At 35.2% G+C, this 26,816-nt stretch overlaps 2 protein-coding genes across 3 annotated transcripts; both read right to left on the reverse strand.

Annotated features, from left to right (window-relative positions):
• Window positions 1–6,001: 6,001 nt before the first annotated feature.
• LOC127858400 (galactoside alpha-(1,2)-fucosyltransferase 1-like) lies at window positions 6,002–8,086 on the reverse strand. Its single transcript, XM_052395527.1, has 2 exons — window positions 7,969–8,086; window positions 6,002–7,862 (listed from the first exon to the last, which is right to left on the reverse strand). Exons 1-2 carry the CDS (start codon window positions 7,979–7,981, stop codon window positions 6,910–6,912), a joined length of 966 nt encoding a protein of 321 aa, XP_052251487.1. The 5' UTR covers window positions 7,982–8,086; the 3' UTR covers window positions 6,002–6,909.
• Window positions 8,087–24,343: 16,257 nt separating this feature from the next.
• LOC127859022 (uncharacterized) lies at window positions 24,344–25,785 on the reverse strand. Of its 2 annotated transcripts, none has more exons than XR_008039237.1 (2): window positions 25,662–25,785; window positions 24,344–25,295 (listed from the first exon to the last, which is right to left on the reverse strand). XR_008039237.1 is itself a non-coding variant. In XM_052396404.1 (2 exons), exons 1-2 carry the CDS (start codon window positions 25,764–25,766, stop codon window positions 24,808–24,810), a joined length of 552 nt encoding a protein of 183 aa, XP_052252364.1. In that variant the 5' UTR covers window positions 25,767–25,785; the 3' UTR covers window positions 24,344–24,807. The 2 variants fall into 2 exon arrangements, 1 of the variants encoding a protein (XP_052252364.1); XM_052396404.1 differs by having other exon boundaries at window positions 24,344–25,254.
• Window positions 25,786–26,816: the final 1,031 nt, after the last annotated feature.

Below are 26,816 nucleotides of genomic sequence, written 5' to 3' on the forward strand. Positions count from 1 at the left end.
AAGGCATAGAGAGAAACATTAAAAAGAGCATTTAATGATGCAGATATTGTTAGTGTGTATATATAATCAATGCTGTATAAATTATGTAAACATTGTAATAACAGATGAAAATTCAATAATCCTCGCGTTTAAAATCTATGTCTGTGATAAAATGGTATTAAAATGTTCCCATTCTCTATCAAAGGATTCTTAATTGTTTTTGAAATTGAAATTTTTCTCAAGTTATCATATTCATATTTGAGGTATTTCTTGGCTTCTGCTATGCTTGGAATGATTTTTTTGTTTTACACTTGTATAAGAATAGCTTTAAAAATAAAATTACATTATTTATGGTACTAGCAGACTTCGTTAAATATCCAAGAAGAAAAGTTGTCTTATCAATAAATGGAAAAGATTGTCTAGGTAACATTTCGTCGATTATTGTTTTAGATATCTGACATTCCCAGAATAAATGTTCTAAAGTTTCATCACTTTGTTTGCATAAAGAACATAATGGATCATTAGTAATTTTCCTTTTATTTAAGAGACCATTTGTTTCAAGTATTCTGTGAGTTATTCTATATTGGAACCACTGCACTTTTACGTCATTGTAAAGATTTATCACCCTTTGGAATACAGGTTATGATACCTTGAGTTTATGTTATGGATTAATGATCACACTTATAAGCTTCATTTTAGGATCTGACAATAAAAGTACCAATTTTTTCCAAAACATTTTATAAAATTCTGCACTGAAGCCAGAACTGCCTGGGCTTTTATTATTTGACATCTTTTTTAAAACAGTTGAAGCTTCCTCTAAAGTTATAATACCTTCGATTAAAATGGACTCACTCTGGTTTAATTTTGGGCAATTTAAGTCTTTTACATAGTTATTAAAGTCTTCACTACTGCAATCATTATTTTGTTTAAAAAGAGACTGATAATACGATGCTATTGAATAAAGGAGACCGGTTTGGTCAGTTATTTCACTATCATCTTCATTTTTAGTTTATAAATTGATGTTGTTCTTGCATTATATTTTTCAAGGCTACAAAAATATCTAGATGACTTTTCACCTTGTTAAGTCCACTGAAATTTAGATCTTAGCATGTATCCTTTTAAATGTGTGCTCTGAATATTATTTATTTCAGTTTTCTAGTTTTCAAGTTCTTCAGAGGAAGTTTTCTTTCAACTCTTTAATTCTTGTTAACAATTTGCTTTCTATAAGTTTTGTTTCTCTTTTTTATAAGACCCATATGAAATAGATTTGCCCCTATATTCCATAAGCAGGGTTTCTAGTAAAAGTTGATCACTTATCGTAAACTGTAATTCACTGTCAGGAATATCGTTTATATTTTGATAATTATAAATGGGTAGTGCGTATTGAAGTTTAATATCATCAATTGTTTTGTTGATTTCCTGTACATATATAATGTCTGACAGTAAAAAATTATTATTATGTTTCAAAAGACCTGGTTTATGAGGAAAGTTACTAAAGGTTAAGTTTAAAGAAATTATCGAGTGATCCGATTGTAAACATGGTTCAAATCCAGTGGTTTTAAAGTGTTGCAATTAATCTGAAGTGATTAAAAATAGATCCAGCCTAGCCTGTTGTATCGGATTTTATATTTACCAGGTAACAATATCTGTATAAATAAAGTTTAAAAAATATATTACACATTTAGATGGGATAATAATATGAACATTTTTTTTAATTGTCAGTAGCAAAGATTTTCCTCTACATGGTAAAAAACGAAAAATTGAGAACGCTTCCCGCGAAATCAAAAAAGGAAGCGTTATCAAAAATGTACAATAGGAGAAATAATACTTTCATATAATTGAACAAGCATTTTAAAAAAGTAAATATGTTATAAAGGTAGATCATACCCTTTAATTCCTACTTATGTACTCTTCTTCAATGAAGAAGAATATCTTGGGTAGAAAAAGTGTTATTTTAATCTTTGTACCTTGGTTTCAGTTTCATTAAACTTGAAAGTGGATACAACAAGGTACATGTAAGGAAAAACTCACTAAGAATAATATTAAGAATAATAAGAATAATATAGAATATATCTATATTGTAATTATTCATAAGTAATCATCAGGTGTAAGATGTTCTCAAAATTATTGAAAAACAGAAACTAAACTAAAGAAGCTAGCTACAAGGCTATTCAGTCCAAACAAAGACCCGGAAAAACTGCGTATATGCTCTAAATGTTGAAAAAGAAATATATTCTACTTCTTTCATGTGTGTGTGTTTGTGTATGTATGTGTGTGTGCGTGTGTGTGTGTGTGTGTGTGTGTTTGTGTGTGTGTGTGTGTGCGTGCGTGCGTGCGTGCGTGCGTGCGTGCGTGCGTGCGTGCGTGCGTGCGTGCGTGCGTGCGTGCGTGCGTGCGTGCGTGCGTGCGTGCGTGTGTGTGTGTGTGTGTGTGTGTGTGTGTGTGTGTGTGTGTGTGTGTGTGTGTGAGGGTGTGTGTGTGCGTGCGTGCGTGCGTGTGTGTGTGTGTGCGTACGTGCGTGCGTGTGCGTGTGTGTGTGTGTGTGTGCACGCGTGCGTGCATCTGTGAACGTGCGTTGGTGTGTGAATGTGCGTGCGTATGTGTTAAGTGTGTGTTTGTACAATGTTAACAGCTTATGTGTTTCGAGTCGTTAGTACTCGATTTACACTGTAACCAAATCAAAGTACTGACAGTACTGGTGTGACGATGCTTTTGAAGAGGATGGATATAAAACATCAATTTAAGTTTATCTATATCACCACAATTGTGTTTGTTGATTTGGGTACGATAAAAAATTTGGGTACGAAAATTTTGGGTACGAAAATAAAATTTGTACGAAAAAAATTTGCGTACGAAACATTTTGGGTACGAAAAAAAGGTTTAGGGGTACGGGGAAGTAGTACCCGTGGGTAACTTGACCCATTGAGCGAAACTGGGAGGCGGGTCACATTCTTGTTCATTAAGTATGGCAATACCTTCATGATGATTCTCGAAAGTAGGTATGAGCGCATAGCCGGACCATGTGAGCTCAATCGTATGAGCACTTGACTATCCGAGTTCGCCCACGAACATATGGATAAGTTAGCTAATAGCAAAATGACCTTATACATGTATATGCTGAAATCTAACGATCGAACGAAATATCAAACATGGTATGTACACTTAGGTGGTTGTGTAATTTCTGGTAGAATATCGTATTCAATATGTAAATTTTAAATGATTGTGCCCGCACTTGAGTTTGTTGCCTTGTTTGAGTCTATACGCGCCTAGGCTGCACCCAGTGTGTGTATTTGTGTTTTTCCAAGGTAATGAGTTATCTCCGCGCTGAGGCTGCATAATGTTGGGACCCGGAGTGTGTCCAGCAGTCCTACCTAATAAGATTAGATTGACGACAGTTGGGACGAATTTTGAATGATAGCTGCAATTTCCAGCTATTTGTTTTGTACTGAAATACTTTTTAATTTTTTATATGGTCAAATGCTGCGGGGGGATGAGATTATCCGGAAAAACACCTTTCCGGAATGGTGACCACAAAACAGACAAAATATAACATTGCGCCGGGAGCGGGAATCGAACCGGTGTCGTAAAGGTGAAAAAGCGAACGGCCTTACCACTGCGCTAGCGGGACGGACAATTTCGCAAAAAAATGTTGTCATATCTTTATATATCATAGCAGTGCAGCGTTTACAATTTGCAGGTTCGAAATTGTTCGCATTCTCTAGTTCAGTGATCACGTAAAAAGTTAATTTTACATGTCTTTATTCGCAATTTATTTACTAAATCTCGAACAAATATCAAACAAAATAAAGAAAATATATAGTTGTTTCATTGGTCCATAAAAATAAAATGGATGTAAAATTACTAATTTGAAATTATCGTTCTGATAAACTTATTGAATCTGTTTCCCCAGAATATGCTGTTCTATTAATATTTACCTTTATCAACACGAACGACAACTCTGCTAGGAGAATGTTATCAATGAAAATCAACGAGCAATCTCCTACGCAATGGCGAATGCCAAGGGAAGTAACTGAAAAATCGAGTTATCTCAATCGGACTGGCTCGGTCTTTTACATAGGTCGCCATTGTAAAGATTTTTTTTACTGGTTATCAAACCTTAGACGCTGCTGTTCCAGCATCGTCAAAAAGGGGGCTGTGTAATATAACAATAACAACAACAAGAAAAACAACACCATGGCACCTGTCGACTTAACGAAGCTACAATACTACTCGCTCCATACTAATGTGCATACAAAAACAAACGACTAATGTTTTACAAATATAATATTGTACAATGGCATATTATGGGTCATTGTTTTATCACGCTATATTCCCCATTAGTATATATATGGCCTCTAAATGAGCAAATATAAAATTATGTATTACTTCTACTTGCATGTGTGCGTGTGGATGCGTGTGTAAGTGTGTGTGTGTGCGCGCGCGCAAGCGTGTGTGTGTGTTTGTACATGCGTGCGTTCGTTGCGTGTGTGAACTTACACCGTATGAGATTGTGTCTTATAACAATAGACAGAGATTAAGATGGATTATATAAGTATGATATGTTTAAAAAAGTACGTATCTTAATCGAATTAGAGAGAGAGAAAAGTACTTAAGTTAGGAAATTACAAAAAATAAAAAACCAAGAGATCAACAGGATCAAAAACACACAACACAGATATTAGGGTGATCTTGTTACAATGTCATGATTAAACTGGTTTGCACACGTATTACAAATACGTGAATATAGACTGTTAATGATAACAAAAACAACACCGTCAGTCCTAACACGGAGAGCCCTCTGTTACCGGCGTCGATTTGTGCTAGCTGAAGCCCTGCTGGCGTACGATAGTGAAGCTATCGCCTTTGGCCATGGTATGTTGAGCCACGTCTGAAAATGTTCGTAATCGATTATCTCTGAGCGCTCTTTAACTCTGAAGCGTGCATAAAGCTTCCCATCGAACGACCACAATCGCTCCACCGTCTCGGGGTCCTTCAGCCTAACGGACGCTAGAACTTCAGCGTTCAATTTTGTCAGGTCTTCATTCAAGAAAATACCGGAACCTTTGAGTAGCTTTGCATTTCGTATTACATCCGATTTTGTTTGGCGCCGTATGAACCTGACGATGACCGGTCGGATCTTCCCTCGGTGATGTTTCCCTATCCTATGCGCTATGTCTATATCCTCCTTTTCAACGCGCATACCAAGCTTGGAACTTAAAAGGGACGACACCTGTTAAGTCAACGCTATTGAGGACTGAAATTCTTCGTCTCCTTGTAGACCCGTAATTCGCAAATTGTGTCTACGGCTATACTGCTCGTGCTCATTTAAAATTTCTGCAGCACGCTTTTCTAAGTCATTCGACTTTGTTTTCAGGTCTTGTAGCTCTTTGTTTTTGCTGGTTATATGACAATGTAACGATTTAATTCTCTTTGTCTGGTCGAAGATGTTGCATTCAATGATTTCCAACCTTTTGACGACTGAGCTCAAAATTTATATTTGACTTCATCGAACGTTTCCTTAATCATGGTACGTATAATGGAGGTGTTATCTTTCGTAAGGACTGTAGACAACTTGGAACTAATCTCTTCGAGCCGCGATTCTATTGAGCGAATTGATAAACTTTCATAGATTGTTGCTTGGGACTTTCCTGTTCATTTTTTTTTTCTTTTTCGAGTCTTACTTGGACTTATGCCCCTTTAAACTTTCGAATACAGACGAGTCTAATGAGATATTCGGGATTTTCGTAACTAAGAAGTTGTCTCCCATTCGGGTAGGTATCACGAGTATCCCGGGTAAAAAGCGGTCCGTCTAAAATGCGTATATGACTCATATCCGCGGATATGACCGAAAAGTGCGGATATGGACGAATATAAGCAATATCGACACTTTTCTGCAATGTTTATTTCAATGTTTAACGAAAAATACACAATATATATTAAATATGCAAGGTAAAATTATCTTATATTTGATTGTTACTATAGATTATAGTTTATTGGTACGTAAAAATATGCACGTTATTTTATTTATTCAAATAAACACAGGATATCGTAGTACTACATTTAAATGTTTCAAGAATGATTATAACCATTATAGTTGCGCTGTTATTGAAAAGCAATGCATGTCCCGGTAAAATGTTAGATTTTTCGTTAATATTTCAACAGTTCATATCCAATATCCAGATAACTTAAAATACGAAGCCTATATGTTTACCCGGGATACTCGTGATACCTACCCGAATGGGAGACAACTTCTTAGTTACGAAAAGACCGAATTGGTACATCATTGCTTTTAATTCTGATTTAAATCTGTTTTGGGGCAGGGTTAAATAACCGGCAGAAGCGAACAAAGGGAATAATTATAGGACATTAGGAATACAATCAATGCATGCAATTCGTTCTTTTCATGACAAGCCTGCTTAAGATCTTAAGATAAACTTCCATGCGCATGCACATTCACACATACCAACACACACATACTCTTACATACATGCACACACATACTCCCACCATAAGCACACACATTATTTAAACAAATTATTATTTATTTCAGATATTGATTTATAATGCTTTGAATAATTTGTGATAAAAAGGAGATAAAAATGGATTTCTACCTTTTCTATAAAAAATAATTTGATTGCACAGTAATACGTATCAAGATTTCTTCATGAAAAGCAATAACCCTGGATATACTTAAATACAGAAATATAAGTAAACATTCAAATTAATATAGAATCATAAAAAATATACAGTAACATAGTTTTTATCTAAGTTTCACAAACTTGATAAAACTATGAATCAATCTAGTGTATACAATTGATCGTGAAAGGTGATATTGTTTTTAACAAGCAAATGCAAAATTCATAACCAGTAAAAGGCAGCAATAAAGTAATTTGGGCACTTGTCCAGTCAATACATGCATTACCAACACAGTCATTCGATGATTATCCAATCCGGATAAAAGTAATCCGGATATGCAAATTGAGTACTAAGGTAAGATCCATTCCTTGCCTGCTGTTTAGAAATGATAGTTTTCCCTCCCGCCAGCCAGGCCGCCCACCAGCCAAAAGAACCTGTTGTTACTATGGTATGATCGCACACACTCAAAACGGCCATATCAACAGCGGCAGGGTTATCCTCGACAAACGCCATCTTCCACTTGTTGGTGAAGATTGAAAAGTTACGTTTTACCCACTTTATGTCGTCAGAACAAAATACGAATATTATGTCTTCCCCAAACATTTTAGTGCACAGTTGTATTGCGTGAATAATATAGTCCTTCGAAACTGGATAATGACCGAATTTAATTTTCGATTCCAGGAGGAAGTGTCCTCTTCGAATGTGTACACCGATGTATGTGCGGTTTTTTAATATTGATGTGTCGTTAAACATTGAAGCGATGTCAAGTTTAATTTGTTTGGCCTTCGACAGTATACTTATAACAAAAGTAAATTCCTTTCTGATATGTTTTTCAATATTATAAAAATATTTCCAAGACAATAGGTATCCGACAACATTAATATCCTCTTTATTACTGAACATGGTAAGTCTTTCGTCAAAAGCACAGCATCGCATTTCTTCCACATGTTTGGCATTGAGCGGTATTGGAGAGAAATATACCATCTTGTTGGAAAGTTGAAACGATGATATCAGGTCATGACCGCCATCTTCTATAACAATATTGCTAAAATTCATCGTGTAAGCCAGTCCGAGGATGGAAGCGTACCCGAACATCTGATTTCCAAGTCGACCATAAATAGCAATACTCAACGTTCCGTTCCGCATGGGTACATTGCCTATATGACGTGTAGAAATAAAGTACACTAACATCTGCAGGATGGAAAGCACCAGGACGCCCAGACAGAGAGTTGTTCTTTTTGATGAACCTGTAATGAATATTTTAAACCATAAATTTTGATAGCCCCAAAAAGGATGTTCGCGTAAATTATAACTAATCAAACTAAATAACAAATAAACAAACCAGAAACTTACATAGCCGTGCCATCGTATAAAGCTTTTTTGTAAATTTTCGTATTTGCCAAATATCCCGTATTTGCCTGCCTGTAAGCCGCCATGATTTGTTCACAAAATCACGACAATCACGACACACCGTTTTAAGCAACCTTAGACGCTATGCGCATAGACCATACACTTATGTATATCATATTACCATAGTATGGTGTCATAGAACTGTCGTACGAGTACCACATTAGTTTCGCGATAATAATCGCTTTGAACAGTTGTGTGTCGAGTTACTTACATACCTGTTGCGTAAGGTTTCATGCAATTTTACAAACGTGAATTGTATCATGAAAAATATATGCTGACGTCAATGTTACCACGTAAATATTCACATTAACATAAACACGATATTATTCCCGTTACTAGTTAACAGTCAGTTATGTTTGTGTTTGTGGTTAAAGTTGAAAATAAGCAAGAAAAACATATTTGTTCTTTCTAAAACTCAGTCGATATGTATGCTAAAAATCAACGTGTACCTCCTCCAGGTAATGGTTGATTTTCAAAACACCATTTAAAAAGAAGATAACACAATAAACAACACAATAGAGAAGTCAAGTATTAATGAGATTAATAAAATTACTGCATTTGACCACCCCTGAAAGTCATTGTATACAAAGTGTTTGCCTTCATATAAGGTGGCCCAGGCAAGTTTCCTTACCGTGCTCATGTAACGAGCAAAATAATGCATTTACACACGCTGTCGATAGTCATGTAAGTCGATACGTACACCGGGTTTGTAATGATCACATTGAATAGAGCCGTGTCACAGATTCACAGAACGTCATTGTGTTTAACACTGAACGGTTGGATCATCTTTCGTAATTTATTAAAAACTGGAAAACCTGTCCCGTTGTGTGTTTGATGCGCAGTATGATTCGTGGCGATAATATAAAACAAAGGTACTGAAAAGCCGCTGTTAACCGCGTATGACTTTGAATACATTTTAATTGTTTTTCATCTTCATACATTCAATAACATATCTTTATAAGACGACACCCCTATGAATGACATAAAAAATAATTTCAGTAAAGCGGTACGAATCCCTCTGTTCTTTGTAATTTTCTTTAAAATATACCGCGGGTTTAACGTTTAAAATATTCTAAAATGGTCATGCTAGTTCGGCGAGAGTCGTTACAAGATCCAGCCAATTTTCTCTGATAGACTAAAGATATATTGGATTCGTACCATTTAATCACTTCAAATGAAGGTAGCGGCGGCAAAACACCTTACGATAAAAAGAACGAACGAACATATAATTTCAGAGGAACTGATCAGCGGAGACTTACAGTCTACTTCTAAAAAGGCTTGTAATTTTAAATATTTGAAAACAAAAAAGTAATTAGGCCAATATTGATTATAATGATCATAATAAACATCTTATTTTAACTTTTACCTTGGTTTACATTCCAATGTAAAATATTCAAACATGTTATAATTTGGACTGTTTTGTAATGGATTATAGCATGGTCTAGCTAGCCATGGAGCATAGCCTTTTGCAGATTGAGTCGTGTCTGGCGACGTGTCATAACCAAGCCAACTTTCGTCGTTTGACGGTCGACACGGGAGGGGGGGAGCTCTTGTTCTCGTGTGTTGTGCGTACTCGTTGGCCTTGTACTCTATTAACGAAATGCGGATCATTCTTTTTTGTTCAAATGCCAGGAATCCTGCATTCTTTGTCCGGGTGAAGCATCCAGGTTTCGCAGCCGTACAGTAGGATGGAGACTACGTGGAACTTTTAGAGACTGTATTTGGTGGAGAGCTGATTGGGATGTTTGTCTGCAGCCTGCTCAGTCTGGCAATCGCTGCGATCGCCATTGCCATTCTTATCCGGACCTCAGCAATACTGATAACGTTCTTGAAAGGATTGCTCCCAAGTCATTGAAGGGCCACTTATCCCAGCTTCCTGTCTTGTATGGTGATGGCTGGGCTGATGTTGTTTGTGCTATTCACCGTGATCTTCGACTTCTCCGTGCTAATCCTCATCCCTTTGTTCTGACGCTTTCATAAAGATAGCCGATGAGGTTCCTGGAGCCACCCATGAGGTCAATGTTCTCAGCGAATCTCAAGTTGGAGTTTAGTTTGCCACCGATGGACAGAATTGAGGGTCCCGTGTATTATCTTCTCAATGAAAAGGTTAAAAAGAACGGGGGAACAGAAATCCCTGACTGACGTGCACTGATGTCATGAATAGATCACCCTTCCGTCCATTGAAAAGTACTGCGCTGTTGGAGTTTACGTAGAGTACTTTGATCACTTGAACCAGCCCTTCATGTTGAATTTTCTGAGAACCTGCCATAGAACATCGTGCCACACGCGGTCGAAAGCTTTCTTAAAGTCGATGAAGTTATAAAAGAGCTCACGTGGGTATTGCATGTTTCTCAATTATGAGTATGCAGTCGAAGATATATTCGACTGTGTCCCAACTAAGTTTGAATAAAGCCTGCACTTCCGCCAGCAGTTTCTCGGCCTTACTTTTCAATCGATTGAGGATCATGCGTTGCATGACTTTTCTTGGATGACTGAATAAGTTGACTGTGCAGTAATTCTTGCACAGATGGTTATGTTTTTATTATAGTTTTTCTTAAAAACAATCAATGTGTACTGTGGATCTCGAGTGTTAGCCCTTTGTAGGTGCGGGATGTGGGCACTCACAGGAGGTGTTGATCAAATCATAAACAAAAGCAGTTACCCGTTATTAAAATTTTACGTAACCTCGTGCGTTCGTTAAAGAATAGTCGTTAAAGGAGAACAGACAAGTTCAGACTTAAAAAGCAAATTTTATAAATGAATATAATATAACAACATTGAAATAAAAACACAAAAATAAAAAAACGATATAGTGCTAAAAAACGATGATTTTGATGATCGGTAATTTCCGTAATGCGTTCGGCACTTTCCGCCACCATTTTCCCTGATGACGTAGTCGTGAGACAACTGCGCATGACCCAGAACGACCTTGTTATTTACGCACTGAAGCTTGCAATTTTCCTGCAAAACTTCGGAGTATAAAGAAATGTGTTTGTCAATTACTAGCATTAAAACAATTTTCAATCAAGACTGTGTTGATTTCCATTAGATTTGTAACGTGACATTTAGGATTTACCTATTTGTACGATGGTGCAGTGTGTAGCGTTTGGCTGCAACGCTCGTCACGAGAAGGGGACAAAAGGATTCTTTGGCTTTCAAGATCAAGATATCCAAAGTGTGACAGGGCTGGACAATCGACGTTTGTTTTTAAGTTGTTGAATGTAACCTTTTTAAATAGCCTTTACTGTGAGGTGTGTTATTATTTACACTCGCCAATTTCCCATTCGATCGCAATCGTTTGTTGATGACAGTTGATGGCAGTAGATAAATTATGTAAATATCTTTGTCTTTTTCATCTGCATTTGTCAATTGTTCATATCATCTTGTAATTGGGCTGTCCATCCATTGATTTGTACGTATCCTTACTATATTTCTGTTTGGAGATTGACATTTATTCAGTCCGAGTAAAAATGGCAACTTGTCTTTTCTTACTCTTTTAACGATCACTGTATGCATATATTTACACCTAATTCGTAACTTACAGTCAATCTAACATCACAGGCTTTTTACTTTTCTGCATTGGTTGCAGAAAGTCATACAACCAAAAATATGTTCTTTGTTTATAGTATGGTGGACGAACCAGTTATCGAACACCTAAGAAATAACGTTAAATTACCTTAAAATTGAAATACTTAAAATGACAAAAACATTTTGTTTTAACAAATGACTAACAGTTCAATCATTGAATGATTTATCTGTAAAGTTTTCCAGCAAACTACCTTCAAGAATTCATAACAATGATTCCTTGATTATTGTCACTTCTAGCAGACAAAACAAAATGGCGGCCGATGTAAACATTACCCGACACTTCATAAGTACTACTACAAAGTCACATGACTATCACGTGACCCGGACTCGGCGAAAAAATCTGCGTCTGCTGCAATCAAAATTGCAAACGGAAATATGCTTTTTGGTGTGTAAATGCACGTTTTGATAAATGCATTCAAAAAGTGATAGCAAAAAACACACAAAACGGTGTAAATAACAATAAATGCATTCCTTTAACCTGTTTTCGGCGCATTTGTTTCAAGCTAAGTAGGCAAGTAGGTCATGGACTTCATGTGCGACCATTTGTTTATCAATGTGACGTCATGCGCACTTTTGCGCATGTGCATACAGAACCAAAACAAAACGTCCGATAATAGGTGCTGTTCGATAACAAGTACTTACACGATAAAATCAACATGCTAGTATAATAATAAACAGTGGCAGTGTCAGTGACAGTTCTTAACCCATTTATGCCGAGTTGACTCTCCCATCCATCTAAATTAGATCAATTTATTTCCAAAATTAGGGATGTCTAGTATATTTATTTCTTTATTTAGAATATTTATCACATAAATTCTTTAAGCAAACAGCCGAGACCCTGATGAGACGCCGCATCATGCGGCGCCTCATCTGGGTCTACGCTGTTTGCCAAGGCATTTTTTTCTAGATGCTAGGCATACATGGGTTAACCATAAAAAATGTGATGGACTTAGTAAGTTAGTATGTCCATAATGCACTTGCATAAGTTGTAAAAACAATTTTGAGTTCATTCATGTTACATAAAAAACTTGACTTAATTTGTGATTTTTAAGTTAATTGTTTTTATTGAGATCAGACCTTTAATCAGTTTAGAATGCACACAGAAAACATGCGGAGACCAAGAACGGGGAAAGCGCTACAGAATTTTGTATCCGAAGTATAAGGCGGGGCACCATGTCGTAAAACCTGTTAAAGAAGCCTGCAATTATGGTAATAGTCCTAAGCACAATAGAAATTTGGCATTCTAGGTGCAACGGTACGCAGCACCAAACAACTAATCCATGTTAGCCAATATATTTCCTATGTATCGGGGGATACCGCCCCCAAACCCCTGCTTTGTCGATAGTGGTAAACAACTGCGTACCGGTCAAGTGCAATCTAGCCGCATTCTAATATACATATAATGCCAAAACCTTGTAATTACAAATGGCCAGATTGACTGTTATTCAAATGTTTTTGTTTTTTTTATAATATTATGTGTATTTTCTTTATTGTTCAATGTACATATTTGTAACAATGCATATGATTGGTTTTGAATGAGTACAATATCAATCATTGATAAATATTTCAGATTATGTCAACGAGCTCATGTCAATGTCAATGGCTGAATTGCTGCATTTGAAAGAACAATCAAGAGCAGCCGGACTGTGAGACAGGCTTCTTCTGTTCTGTTCTCTCCTCCACCTTTGGCATCTTCTGCGAAGAAAATTTTAAAGACTGAAGCAGTGTAGTTTCAATTGCTAGGTTCAATTAGTGTCAGTAATTTGAACCAAATTGACATGCCATTTTCCATGCAGCTATGCCTAAACGGAGAGGCGCAGCACCCTATCACCCCAAAGTCCCATCCTGGACCCAGAACATTCCCTTTTTATAATCTGATCATATTATTATACTGGATATTTTTTTGAAGTTTCAATAAATTCATTAGATATCCACAGGGAAACTAGTTTTATGAATTATAGATACAATAGTTTAAATGAAAATACTTTGAATATGAATATGTATATGAGCTGGAGCACTCTGGAAAAACTGGGCTTATTAATGCATGTGTCTAAAGTGTTGTCCCAGATTCGCCTGAGCAGTCCGCACAGGCTTATCAGGAACAATACTTTCAGCCTATATTGTATTTTTCGTTCATAGTAAGTTTCTTCTTATTGTACATCGAGTTGAGGCAGAAAGTGTCGTCCCTGATTAGCTTGTGCAAACTGCACAGGCTCATCTGGGTCGACACTTTTCGCACATTCATTAGGCCCCTTTCTCCCAGAATATATGCTATATTTAAAATATAATATGAACATGCGTGCTTAAGTGCCTTTTAACAAATAAGACCCCTGATCTTTTCAAATTTTTGCTGGAGGACTGATCATGTTTTGCTTCAAATTAACATAGCAACTTCGATGAATTGTGAAATCATGTGAATGTTTTATTTTGATAAATATGTTTTCGTACCAACTACCAGTTGATGCAAATATAACAGTAATTAATAAAGTTGTATAACAAAGCATTCCCCTTAGTGTGTTAAAGTGTTAGTATAATATATTTAATGTCTCCACTTTTATTATCCCCCGCCATATGCGGAGGGATATTGTTTTGGCGTTGTCTGTCTTTCCGTCCGTCTGTCCGGAACTTTCGTGTCCGGAGCCATATCTGGGAAGTGCTTTGGCCGATTAATGAACAATAAATACAATGAAATAATGTATGGTTCAATTCACAACGATTAATTAAAAAATATATATGTGTCGCTGGTGGCGTTTAACCTACATCGGAATCTCCCTTGGTAAAAAGAGTTTACTGTACCAAAGACCTATTATCTATAGGTCTTTGACTGTACCTTCAAGCATCACCTTGTACAATATGAAGGCATTAACATTGTCAAAGCATATAGTTTCTGTTTTCCACCTGCACAACGCTATTTGACATTGTAGCTGTATATTATTGATAACAATTTATGATTTTATATCGACTTGTTCAATTTATTTCATGCCAGGGTCAGAATTATATTAATAATTGACATCACCCCAGTGTATTCAAAACACCCTGTATGGTTTGAAGGGACCCAGGCACATTGTTAATCTTATCTCAATTTTATTCATGTCACTACAATCAATAATTTAATTGGAAAAGCACAATAGCAGTTCTATTTACATGTCCATTCTTATTGCCACGAGAATGGTTTTGCTGAATAGATTATTTGAGTTTATAAAATGATTTGACTAATTTAAATGTGTATAACAAGCCATAAATTATTCTTTGATATAATTTCAATGCTTTTAATCAAAAAACAATAATTTCAATAGCCAAGTGAATTCCTTTACGTCAAATGGTCCGGATCAAATAACCACATGCTTTGGTATTCAAAAGTGTTCATTATATACACTTATGGTGTGACAGAAATATCAATATGATATTTGAGAACAGTTGGGACAGGGTTATAGCCATTCTAACCGACATTTAAATTAATGATCAATATAATGTATTTTCAAATAATTGCCTTGTAGAATTCTTTATGCAATTTTCATTTTAGGCAACTTAGACTGAAACCTGTTGTATTACTTAAATTGCACATTTTTACATATTAAACCTACATACAAAATAGCCCAAGTATTTAAAAAGAATCAAATTACATGTGCGGTATGTGTATGCAGTCAGCAATTTGGAAATGCCGTTCACATCTAATTTTTATTCCCCGCCATAGGCGGAGGGATATTGTTTTGTGTTGTCTGTCTGTCTTTTTGTCCGTCCGTCCAGCACTGTTGTGTCTGGAGCCATATCTTGGAAGTGCTTTGGCGGATTTTATTGAAACTTGGTATGAGCATATATATGGATAAGAGGATGATGCACGCCAAATGGCATTGTACACCATCTGTTTATAACTGTGTTATGGCCCTTTGTATCTTGAAAAAATGCTTTTTTTAGTGTCAAATATAACACTTCTGTGTCCAGAAGCATATGGTGGGGGGGGGGGGGGGGGTGGGGGGGGGGGGGGGGGGGGGATATCAATTCAATGAATTTGCTTGTTCTAACATGTTTTGGCCATTTATTTTTTGTAAGTATTGCTTATGAAAATACGTTTTAATAGTGATTTTGTTCAGGGTACTCGAGTTGACTCTCGGAATAAAGTTGTAATGCAACATTGTGCTGGTAAATTCTCTGTAGTAAATCCGTCCAGTTTGCTAAAACTTGTTGTGCTGTGTCAGTGGTAAATTTAAATTCTTAATGTTGCAATAAATTTGTGTGTTACATATAAAGTGTTGTGTAATCCATTTCAATAATATCGAAAGTTTAAATTTGACATGCTGCTTCTCCGTTATGATATAAATATAAATTCACCACGCTCGTGTTATGTACTATAAAACAATTAAATTCCGTCATATTAATATGAAATCAAAACAAGACTACTTATGAAGACAAATTATTAATAAAAAGAGAGCAGAACTGAGGTAATTCTCAGAAGTGAATGGCGTCAACAACGAGTTCAATTTACCATTAATAAAAAAACGTGTGCAGATACCACATCGGGTTTCAACAAAATGAACATGTCAGGATATGAGCAAAAGAAACGAAATGAATAATCTCGATTAATCCGTTTTAAATGACGTGACCATTGTATGAATTATACATTTCAAATTAACATTATTCATATTGACAACGTTATTGAAGTTTTAATAGTTGAACGGTTAATTTGGACGTGAATGCGTACAACGATAAGTTTCTAGTTATAACTAAATTGATCAGTTCAATAAGTGTCACTTATAAAACCGCCTTGATTAAATCATAATTCAATAATGAACTTCTTTAAATAACGCTGACCTGTGTGTATAATACGAAAACTGGTCGTTATTTTTCGAACTTTACAATGACACTCGCTGATAAAGAGTCTTTTATTATGAATTGGAAGAAAGTTGTCTCACGACTACGTCACTTCCGGTTTTAACAAAAATGTCGACTCGATCGCAAAGTGTGAAAATTCGGCATTATTATCGGCTGTATACTCGTCGAATGCGATGGTTTTAAGCGAACTATGTCGTGGAAATGCTTTAACACATAATAATCTCCCATAAAATTGGAATGTTTCAGCTTTTTTTAAACCTTGTCTGTTGTCCTATAACGTACACATTGTTCCAAAACAGGTTCTCTACCAATCGTGATACATCGGCTATCTCGGATTCCTCCGTAAGATAGGTCTCGTAGCTAACGGTCGCCATATTGCCTTGTATTACTACTTTACTTCCCAAAAGGTTGTCAGGCTATTGTTATGAGGCTGTATACGATGCGCGTTGAACTAGCGCCAAACTTTTTACCGAAACTTTGATATTAAAAGCACTATTAACGTTCATTTGTGTTGCATTTTGGCCTATTATCCAAGTGATTTACTTTTCCATTATTATTTAATCACCCTATCATCCAATTTTTAAGATGAAATTACGGTGTTTACAAAACCAACCAAACCGAAAGTGAAACTGGATGCATTACGTTTCGCGATGTAAACATTAAATATTTGTTCAGTTTGAGGAAGCGAATCGATAATAGACGTTGGAATATGTATGCAATACAGACTATCATTGCCGATTGTAGTACTGGCTAAAAAATACCTTTTATGACAGGTCATGTATAGAACGTTAATCAAATAGTGACCATAAATCACTACAAATGTCTGCGTTGTTCATTAATATAATTAATGCACGTTTCTGATCTAATTGCCTGTATCTAGTTGTTATTACCATGATATTGATAAAAATAAACGTTTTTTTTTCATAAATTAACATTACATGTTTTATTTGTATCATTTAGGGAATAAATAATTGTATCATTATCATCATTAAATATTCTGAAAATAATCAGATTACTTTAAAGTAGAATTTTTAAATTTTACTCATTATTTTTAATGAATTTCCACATTTGCTTGATTCAAAATAAAATGTATTAATAAGGGTTTCAGTTGTTAGTTTTAACCCATTTTTAGTTCGATTAAATTTAAATTACTAACTACGTACATGTATGCGAAATGCTCTTGAGTTCGTTTCCTGGGCCTAGAACCAGTACTTGGGTGTCTCTTGGAGATTTCTCAAGAATGCTCCCACACTGGGGATCAAACCAGTGACCTCCAGATCATTAGGTGGACACCACATCCATTACACATCAGCGACCTTTAATTAGTAATTTACTTTAGTTTTGCAGCATTATATAATATAATGTTGCTACATATTTTTGGAAAATGATTAATGTGCAGTACTAAATAAATCTAAATGCATACAATTTTAATTGTGTCTATTGTGTGATTATTAGTTACAAATTCCCTTTTTATAGGTATACTGGATTATTAAAAACTGATAAACATAAAATTGACAATTCATCTCCCCAACGATACTAAGTGTGGCTCATTCTCAGAACAAACCCATAGTCAGTGAGAAAACTACAGTGTAAAAAGACCACTTGATTGTGACAATTATGGCTGACCAAGCAAATGTTATCATTTAAAATAAAGAAAACTTCCAGTTCATTATACATTTTATACTTATTAGGACATTGACCAACACATAAAATAATTATAAGGTTGATTTTCCCAAAATTTACTGTTACAATTGGATACTGTTTTAAGCTTCACTCTACTTTGTCTGAAAATAAAAGTCCTAAATGATGTAATAGAAACATACATATTTATTTTTTAGTTTTACTAGTATATATATATATATATATATATATATATATATATATATATATATATATATATATATATATATACATACATACATACACATTATATACATGTGTATGCTTTGATTTCTTTCTATTGAAGCCAAATTAATATCCCATTAGATAGATAGATAATATTACAGCAGTATTCCTAGTTTGTCTGCAAGTACTGCAGAAATCATGGATTATTATTTTACTGAGTCAGCCTTAATCTTTATATTATAATTGTTAAAACAGATTAAGATGTGCATAATACAATTGAGGATGCATCAAGATTAAAAAATGGTACATGTATAAATTAATAAAGAATCAATAACAATCAGAAACTGTGCATTTTTTTCAGTATTGTGTGAAAGGATTTGAAGTAATTATGTGTTTTTGAAATATGATTTATGTGCATTTGAATAAATATATAAAATTTAGTGATTTTCTCAGACAAAACTGTTAATTACATACCAAAGTATTCAGAATGTATTATTGTAATATTCATTCGAATTTTTTAGTACAAAAAGCACTTTTCCCTGGCATTTGTATTTATAGTAATTGCATATTTTATTATTCTGACAGCATTTATAAACTGTGTTCATGCAAGCATGAACACGGTTTCATTTTTTGAGTATTTAAACAAGAGGGCCATGATGGCCCTGTATCGCTCCACTGCTGAAAAAAAGGCTGAAACAAATTTCTCTGCATATGCAAATACTTAAATATAGGCCCTATTTAAGCACATGTACACTTTTGTGACCTTCTGGGCTGGGTCAAATTTAACCCCAGGGGCATAATTTGAGCAAACTTTGTAGAGGACTACTATATCTCACTTCATACAAAATGTGGTAGCCCTAGGTCCTAGAGTTAAGGACAAGAATATTTTTAAAGATTTCACAAAATAAGCAAGATATAAGCGTATATAATGTTCAATTTTGTGACCCGCGGGTCAGGATCAAATTTGACCCAAAGGGCATAATTTGAACAAACTTGGTAGAGGACTATACGATGTTATTGAATACCAAATTTGGTAGCCATAGTCCGAATGGTTTGTCGACAAGAAGATTTTTAAAGATTTCACAAAATAGGCGCTTTATAAGCGTTTATTCAGTTTTATGACCTCCTGGGGCAGGGTCAAAGTTGACCCCAGAGGCATTATTTGAACAAATTTGGAAGAGGTTTATTAGGTGTCACTACATACCAAATTTGGTAGCCCTAGGCCCAATGGTTATGGACAACAAGATTTTTAAAGTTTTCACAAAATAGGCCCCATATAAGCGTATGTTCAGTTTTGTGACCCCGGGCAGGGTCAAATTTGACCCAAGGGGCATAATTTGAACAAACTTGGTAGAGAACTATTACATGTCACTACATACCAAATTTGGTAGCCCTATGCCTTATGGTTAAGGACAAGAAGAGTTTTAAAAATTTCACAAAATAGGCACTATATAAGCATATAATTGATTTTGTGGCCCCCGGGGCAGGGTCAAATTTGATCCCTGGGGCATAATTTGAACAAACTAAGTAGAGGACTAGACAATGTCACTACATACCAAATTGTGTAGCCTTAGGCCTAATGGTTATGGACAAGATTTTTTTTTTAAGTTTTCACAAAATAGGCATTATATAAGCATATGTTCAATTTTGTGACCCCCGGGGCAGGGTCAAATTTGATCCTAGGGATTAAATTTGAACAAATTAGGCCCCATATAAGCCTATTTGATAGCCCTAGGCCGGATGGTTATGGACAAGAAGATTTTTGAAGTTTTCGCAAAATAGGCCTTATATAAGCATATGTTCAATTTTGTGGCCCTCGGGACAGGGTCAAACTTGATCCCAGGGGCATAATTTGAAAAATCTTGGTAGAGGACTATAAGATGCCACTACATACTAAATTTGGTAGCCCTAGGCCGAATGGTTATGAACGAGAAGATTTGTAAAGTTTTCACAAAATATACCCTATATAAGCATATGTTCAATTTTGTGACCCCCGGGGCAGGGTCAAATTTGACCCCAGGGACATAATTTGAACAAATTTGGTAGAGGACTATTAGATGTCTATACATACCAATTTTGATAGCCCTAGGCCCAATGGTTATGGACGGGAGATGTTGAAAGTTTTCACAAAATAGGCCTTATATAAGCAAATTTTCAATTTTGTGACCCCCGGGGCAGAGTCAAATTTGACCCCAGGGGCATAATTTGAACAAATTTGAAAGAGGTTCACCCCAGGAACAATCCTAGGAAATTTCATCAGAATTGGAGCAGTAGTTAAGGAGAAGATGTTTAAAGGAAAAGTTCATGCACGGACGCACGATGGACACAGGACCTTTGGCCAGTGGAGCTAAAAATCAAATTAAAAATTTAGTTTTGATGTAAAATCAGTTTTTATATGCAAGTGTCTATTTCACTTATAAATTAAAACAGCATATTATACATTATTGAAAAGATTATTCCAAGCTTGATGTCATATTTCAACTTTGCATAGTGTAGTTAATTGAACATTGTATTGAACTGTATGGGCAGCTATATTTTTAAATTTATGTATGTTGTATTATACAATATGCATTATTTCTACCACAAGTAGACCATATAAGGCCTACTGCTACTAAATAGGCACTGGTATGAATTTGACACTGTTTTTGATGCTCATACAAAACTTTAATTATTACTTCACTTTAGTTTATTAAATATTTTCAAGTTTTTGTTCAACATTTTTTGCAAAAGAGTGTCTTAATGCATTTGAAAATATACTTAAAACAAACTAAAAATGCATTTTAACACACCTTTTTCCTGGTAAAGTGTATTTGGGATGATAAAAAATACACTTGAAGAGTATTAGTGCTGGAAAAATGCAGAAAAAAATACATTTGTTTCTGTTAGAAGTGTGTCTGGTCTGCATTTTTAAGTGTATTAAATGCACATCAAATGCAGATAAATACAATGCCAAAACGGTTACATGTATTGTAATGGACATAAAATGCACTTGTTCTTGTAATTAAATGCTTTAGTGAATTGAAATAACCTTTTATAACGTTTTAACAATTAATGATACCTTTTTATATAAATTTTCTTTTGAAATGTGACACTTAATTGATTTTTGCACCACTAGTAAGAGATATAATTTGTGCTCATAATGCTTTATCATTAAACTATATAATATCATTTGTTGTATGAAAATTACCCGTAAAATTCATGTGAAAGCTCAAGAGATCAATAGCAGCGTGCTATACCCTGCTCCTTTTTACATGACTTGATGGTATTTAGTTCCCAATTCTACATGGCCAAGGGCAAATTAATGTGCAGATTTGACAAATAAGTCATATCTGGGATCCAATAGGCAGACTTTCATATTACTTGTATTTAATTTAAATCATGATCTGAATTGCTCTTTGGCAAATCTTCGTTGGTCATAGTATTCAACTGAATTTTGTTCACTTTGTAGTGATTATATTTTCAATATTTATCAGACAACATCTTTCTTCACAAGTTTAACATGATTGCTTGGTTAATTTAGAAACAAGATCAATGCATCATAACATAAAATGAAAAAATGTGTAATAGTAAAAATTGCAGCAAAAAAGCACTAGATTATCTGCCTTAAATCTGAGACGTTATGTTGATGTATAGTCGTATATAATTGTATAGTCGCATGCATGAGTGTTGTCAATGTCACAATACCAATTAAAGCCTATAATTTACTAAAACAATTTGAAGTTTGATCTGTTATATATAATTATATATATATATATATATATATATATATATATATATATATATATATATATATATATATATATATATTGTTGAAAAGTTAACATGCAATAAGTTTACTGTAATTAAGTGACAAATAGTTTTACTGATTTGGTTGGATGCATATATGCAGATATATCATGGTTTGTGCATAGGACAGTAGCAAAAACAAGAGCTGTCTCCGTAGGATGACATACGCCCCCGATAAACGCTTTGATAGAAGTTATGAGCATTTTTCAAAACCTAAACGCCGACCCTAAGTTCAAGGTCAAAGGGGTCAAAATTTGTGTGTGTGTGGGAAGGCCTTGTCCATATACACATGCATACCAAATATGAATGTTACATCTGAACCGACATAGAAGTTATGAGCATTTTTTCGAAACCTAAATGCAAAGTGTGACGGATAGACAGACGGACAGTGCGATCACTATATGCCCTCGTTTGGGAGCATAAAAATGTGTTTCACATTGTTTTGGTAAATTAGTAATGTAGTTAAAAGAACAGAATCATCAATTATAAAGTTATTGATTATAAAGTGTTGCTGGCATATTTGATGCATTCATCTAGCTATAAGAAGATTCCTGTTTTATCCCCACTGGCACTGAGCGAGGGTTCTCAAAATCTTTAAACAATATGAATAAGTACATATAGGGTCGAGAAAGCCTTGTTGATATGGGGGCTAAACACCTGAAATCAAAGCGACCCAGGTTAAAGGCCGAGGCCAAATAAATAAACCAGAGGCCGCATGAGCCTGCTATACTCTGAACAAGTATTGTTTCTTCTCAGAAAACTGGCTTAAGTGTCTTACTAAGCTTTAGACTTTGAGTTTCAGTGCAATCTATCTAAAATAAATTGGTTAAATTAAATAATAATTTGTAAAAAATAAACATTCTGCACAAATTCAATTATTTACTTTACCTGTGTGCATGAATCATTTCAGTCTTGATGGTTAGTGAACTATGTCAAAAGCACCATAGCTATGAAACACTTGTATTTTGAATATTGCAATGTTCCACAGAAATGATGCTGATGAGTGATGATAATTCTACACGATCATGACATGAAAAATGATGAATTAGTAGATATATTTCTAAATTCCATTTCCACCAACAATTCGGTTATTCCACTACCAGTTCACATGCTTCGTACACAGTTGAAAATAACACTATTCCGCTCAACAACCGTGACACATGTACTCAATTTTTCAACTTTTCTCAATTAAAATTGTCTTCTACTGTTATTGTTGTTGTTGTACTTTTGAAAGTAGTTCGAAAGATGGCGACTATAAACCCAGAGATTGATTTATGAAATAAATCGTCTGCTGATCCAGAGTGGTTCTCTACAAACAAAATTACTTTTAAAGAATCAACTAATTGCAAATCTGCAACACATATTGTAAGATAGCCTGAAACTAATTAACAAAAACACATGAACGTGTTTGAACTTTGACATTAAAGGGTCTTTTCATGTTTTGGTAAATTGACAACATTGAGAAAATGTTTCAGATTCGCAAAGTTTCGTTGTAGTTATGATATTTGTGAGGAAACAGTAATACTGAACATTTACCATGCTCTAAAATATCCATTATATGCATCTTTTGACGATTTAAACACATGAAAATTATAAAGCGTTGCAATGCGAAATGATTGAAAATTTTTAGAGTTCTGTTGTTGTCGTTATATTTTGGGATACTTCGAGGATTTTTTATACAATGTATAAAATGTATCACTCATTGTATGAGCATGAATGGCCGAGTGGTCTAAGCGATAGACTTACTCCAAGGGTCAGTAGTTCGAGCCCGGTTGAGGGTTACTTTTTGTTTCTTTCTTTTATTTTATTCGTGTTCTTTACTGGGGCTTTTTAGATCCAACGTTCAAATTTATCAATATAAAGTATTTAATGACAAACTTCAATACAAGCCAAAATCTGTGAAAAGTCCCCTTTAAAGTGTGACATGGACCACAGCGCCGGACTTGCGCGTGACATGCTTGCTGTTTATGGTTAACATTTGTGGCAAGTAAATAAGTGACAGACCGGAGAAGATCATCTATGCCCAAATTTAAATTATACCTTATAATTCCAGACGCACACTCGCTAGCATTTAACCACACTTGATCATTCAGATGTATCAAACTTTCCACAAGCGTGATCTATAAAAAAACAACAACTCAAGACCATCCTTGTAGAAAACTTTTTTGTAATTGCTACTTATACAGTAAGCGCAAAACATCTGCGAAAACCTCTCGTCATACTATATTTAATTACAATCAATTATTGTAAGTGTATATACATACGTATCAACTGTACAACCTCAGTCAAAATAGCATACTTACGTTCTTTCACTACACCTAAAGACATGCTATTGTATAACATTTATTTTGTGCACGCATGGTGAATGCCATAAGTATTTATAAAACCACATAAAATTAAGTACACAAATCATGGGATGGTTTATGTTCGTTGTAGATATGTGTAGTATATAACTATCTGCTAAATTTCAAGTGTTCAATTACAAATATCCATGCACAGAACCACACAATGGGCATCACACATGCTAAGCGGCAAGTTAATTATTAACTCCAAAGACCAAGACAAAAATTCTTAAGTAAGCAAGCACTCACGATCAAGAAATAAGATACTTGGTCTAAGCGTCCAAAAATATTGGTTCCAGAGTGAAACTAACCACTATTATGTCGCTGCCGCAGAAAACACATCTGCACATAATTAAAGCTGTCGAGATATTCAAAGTTAACAGAAATTTCATTAAATGTCATATCCGGCATTAGTGGGCCGCTCAATGGATGCTTCCTCCATAATTATCCCTTGATTTCTATCACCCACATACACAGGGTTGGCAACTCCCGCCGACGTTACTGCCGACGCCCCAGAGTCCTCAATCTCACTGTTCAACTTGGACTTCGAGAAATGGGCCTTAAGTTTTGATAGAGTTACACGACCATCTGCCCCCGACTGGTTAATCACGGGATCAGGGTCGTTTGCGTCGTTGTGTACTAGCACTTTCTTGATCTCCCCTTTCGGTCGGGTCCGGCGGTATATGATCACGCCACCGACGACGATGACCGCTATGAGTACAGCAATGATGGTGACCGTCACCCCTATGATAACACCGGAGCCACTTTGTTCCGCCTCTGAGCGACGAAGTTCTTCCTTAACCAAACCATTATCTGCAACCTTTGTGCGACCAACTCCCTCTGGACCCACGGTGATTGGAAGAACACGGGTGTAGTTACCTGTGACAACAAATGTTCTATTTAACAAATGTATTACAAATGACAGATTGAACAGGTTTTATGTCATTTCACATTTTCCCCGTGCATTCATTTAGTTTTATTGATTTAGTTTTTCACTATATTTACAAACTTAATAACTGTATTATTCATTAATAATTTAAATTTCCTAAAAATAAACTGCATTCAGCATGCTGCGTTACATGTCACAAAACTGTGTGTAATTAAAACATACTAAAGCAAATGAGACAAATTAAAAACAAAAAAAATATGTCATAGTATCTCTACCTCTTTAGTATACCCCGTATATTTAATATTATTTTAATGTGACGTTTATATGAATAAACCGGCAGTCTAAATGAGAATTACCTTTGCAGTAGACTCCGGCGTCTTCGCCGTGGTTACAGTTCTGCACGGCAAAGCTGTTGTGAGGACACTGCCGGATGTGAGTCTCGTTCCCCGTGCAGCGCACATTGTCCAACCACACAGGACCATTGCCTCTGCCAAATTGGGCTCCTGCAAATGCGTACACGGAAAAATTAGTGGCCACAAAAGTCTGGAAAATAGCTTTATATTCCAATCTTATCTGAAAACACTATAGTCAGATAGGCACCCCATAACCTTGCTAAAATATAAGCAGCATTATTATTATCAATATCAATAACACCACCAACAACACCAATTGTTTATAAACATGTATTCATTTTCAATTATGCAAATATTTTATTATTTGCGCCGCGTTCTAAAGAAACTGGGCTTAATATATGAGCGTTTCAACGATCACTTTAATAAAAGCGGAAAGTGTCATCCCTCATTAGCCTTCACGTGCTATTCTGCTACGACACTTTACAAACGTGCATTACGTCCGGTTTTACCAGAACGATGCTCAAAGCATTAAAGAAACAAGAGGCCCATGAGGGCCTGAATCGCTCTACTGCTATAAACACTTTGCAACTTTGGAAAGAATAAGATGGAAACTGTGTACTTAATCGCGCTAACAAGGAGAATTTTCTCAAATTCAAGGGGAGATTATTTTGTACTTATTTCTCCGATACTGCTCATATTCAATAGGGTTCAAGTCCTCATTGATATTCGGGATTTTCGTAACTAAGAAGTTGTCTCCCATTCGGGGAGGTATCACGAGTATACCGGGTAAAAAGCGGTCCGTCTAAAATGCGTATATGACTCATATATGTAATACATGTATTATATAAACATTATGTAAACTTATACAACAAAACATATGTGGTGTCGGCGTGGTTATATTGTTTGTGGTGTGTAGCCCTAAAACAATCTTCTGGCACTTCGTCATGTTCGCGGATATGAATTTAGAGTTGGAAAAATGATAATGTCTATTAAATTGTTATATTTTGAGACAATACTAACATATTTAACACAAATTGTGTATTTTTTGTATTAAACATTGAAATAAACATTGCAGAAAAAGTGTCGATGTTGCCTGTAATTATTCATATCCGCACTTTTCTGTCATATCCGCGGATATGAGTCATATACTTATTTTAG

The sequence above is a fragment of the Dreissena polymorpha genome, chromosome 14 (assembly GCF_020536995.1).
Source record: "Dreissena polymorpha isolate Duluth1 chromosome 14, UMN_Dpol_1.0, whole genome shotgun sequence".
NCBI classification, from domain to species: Eukaryota; Metazoa; Mollusca; class Bivalvia; order Myida; family Dreissenidae; genus Dreissena; species Dreissena polymorpha.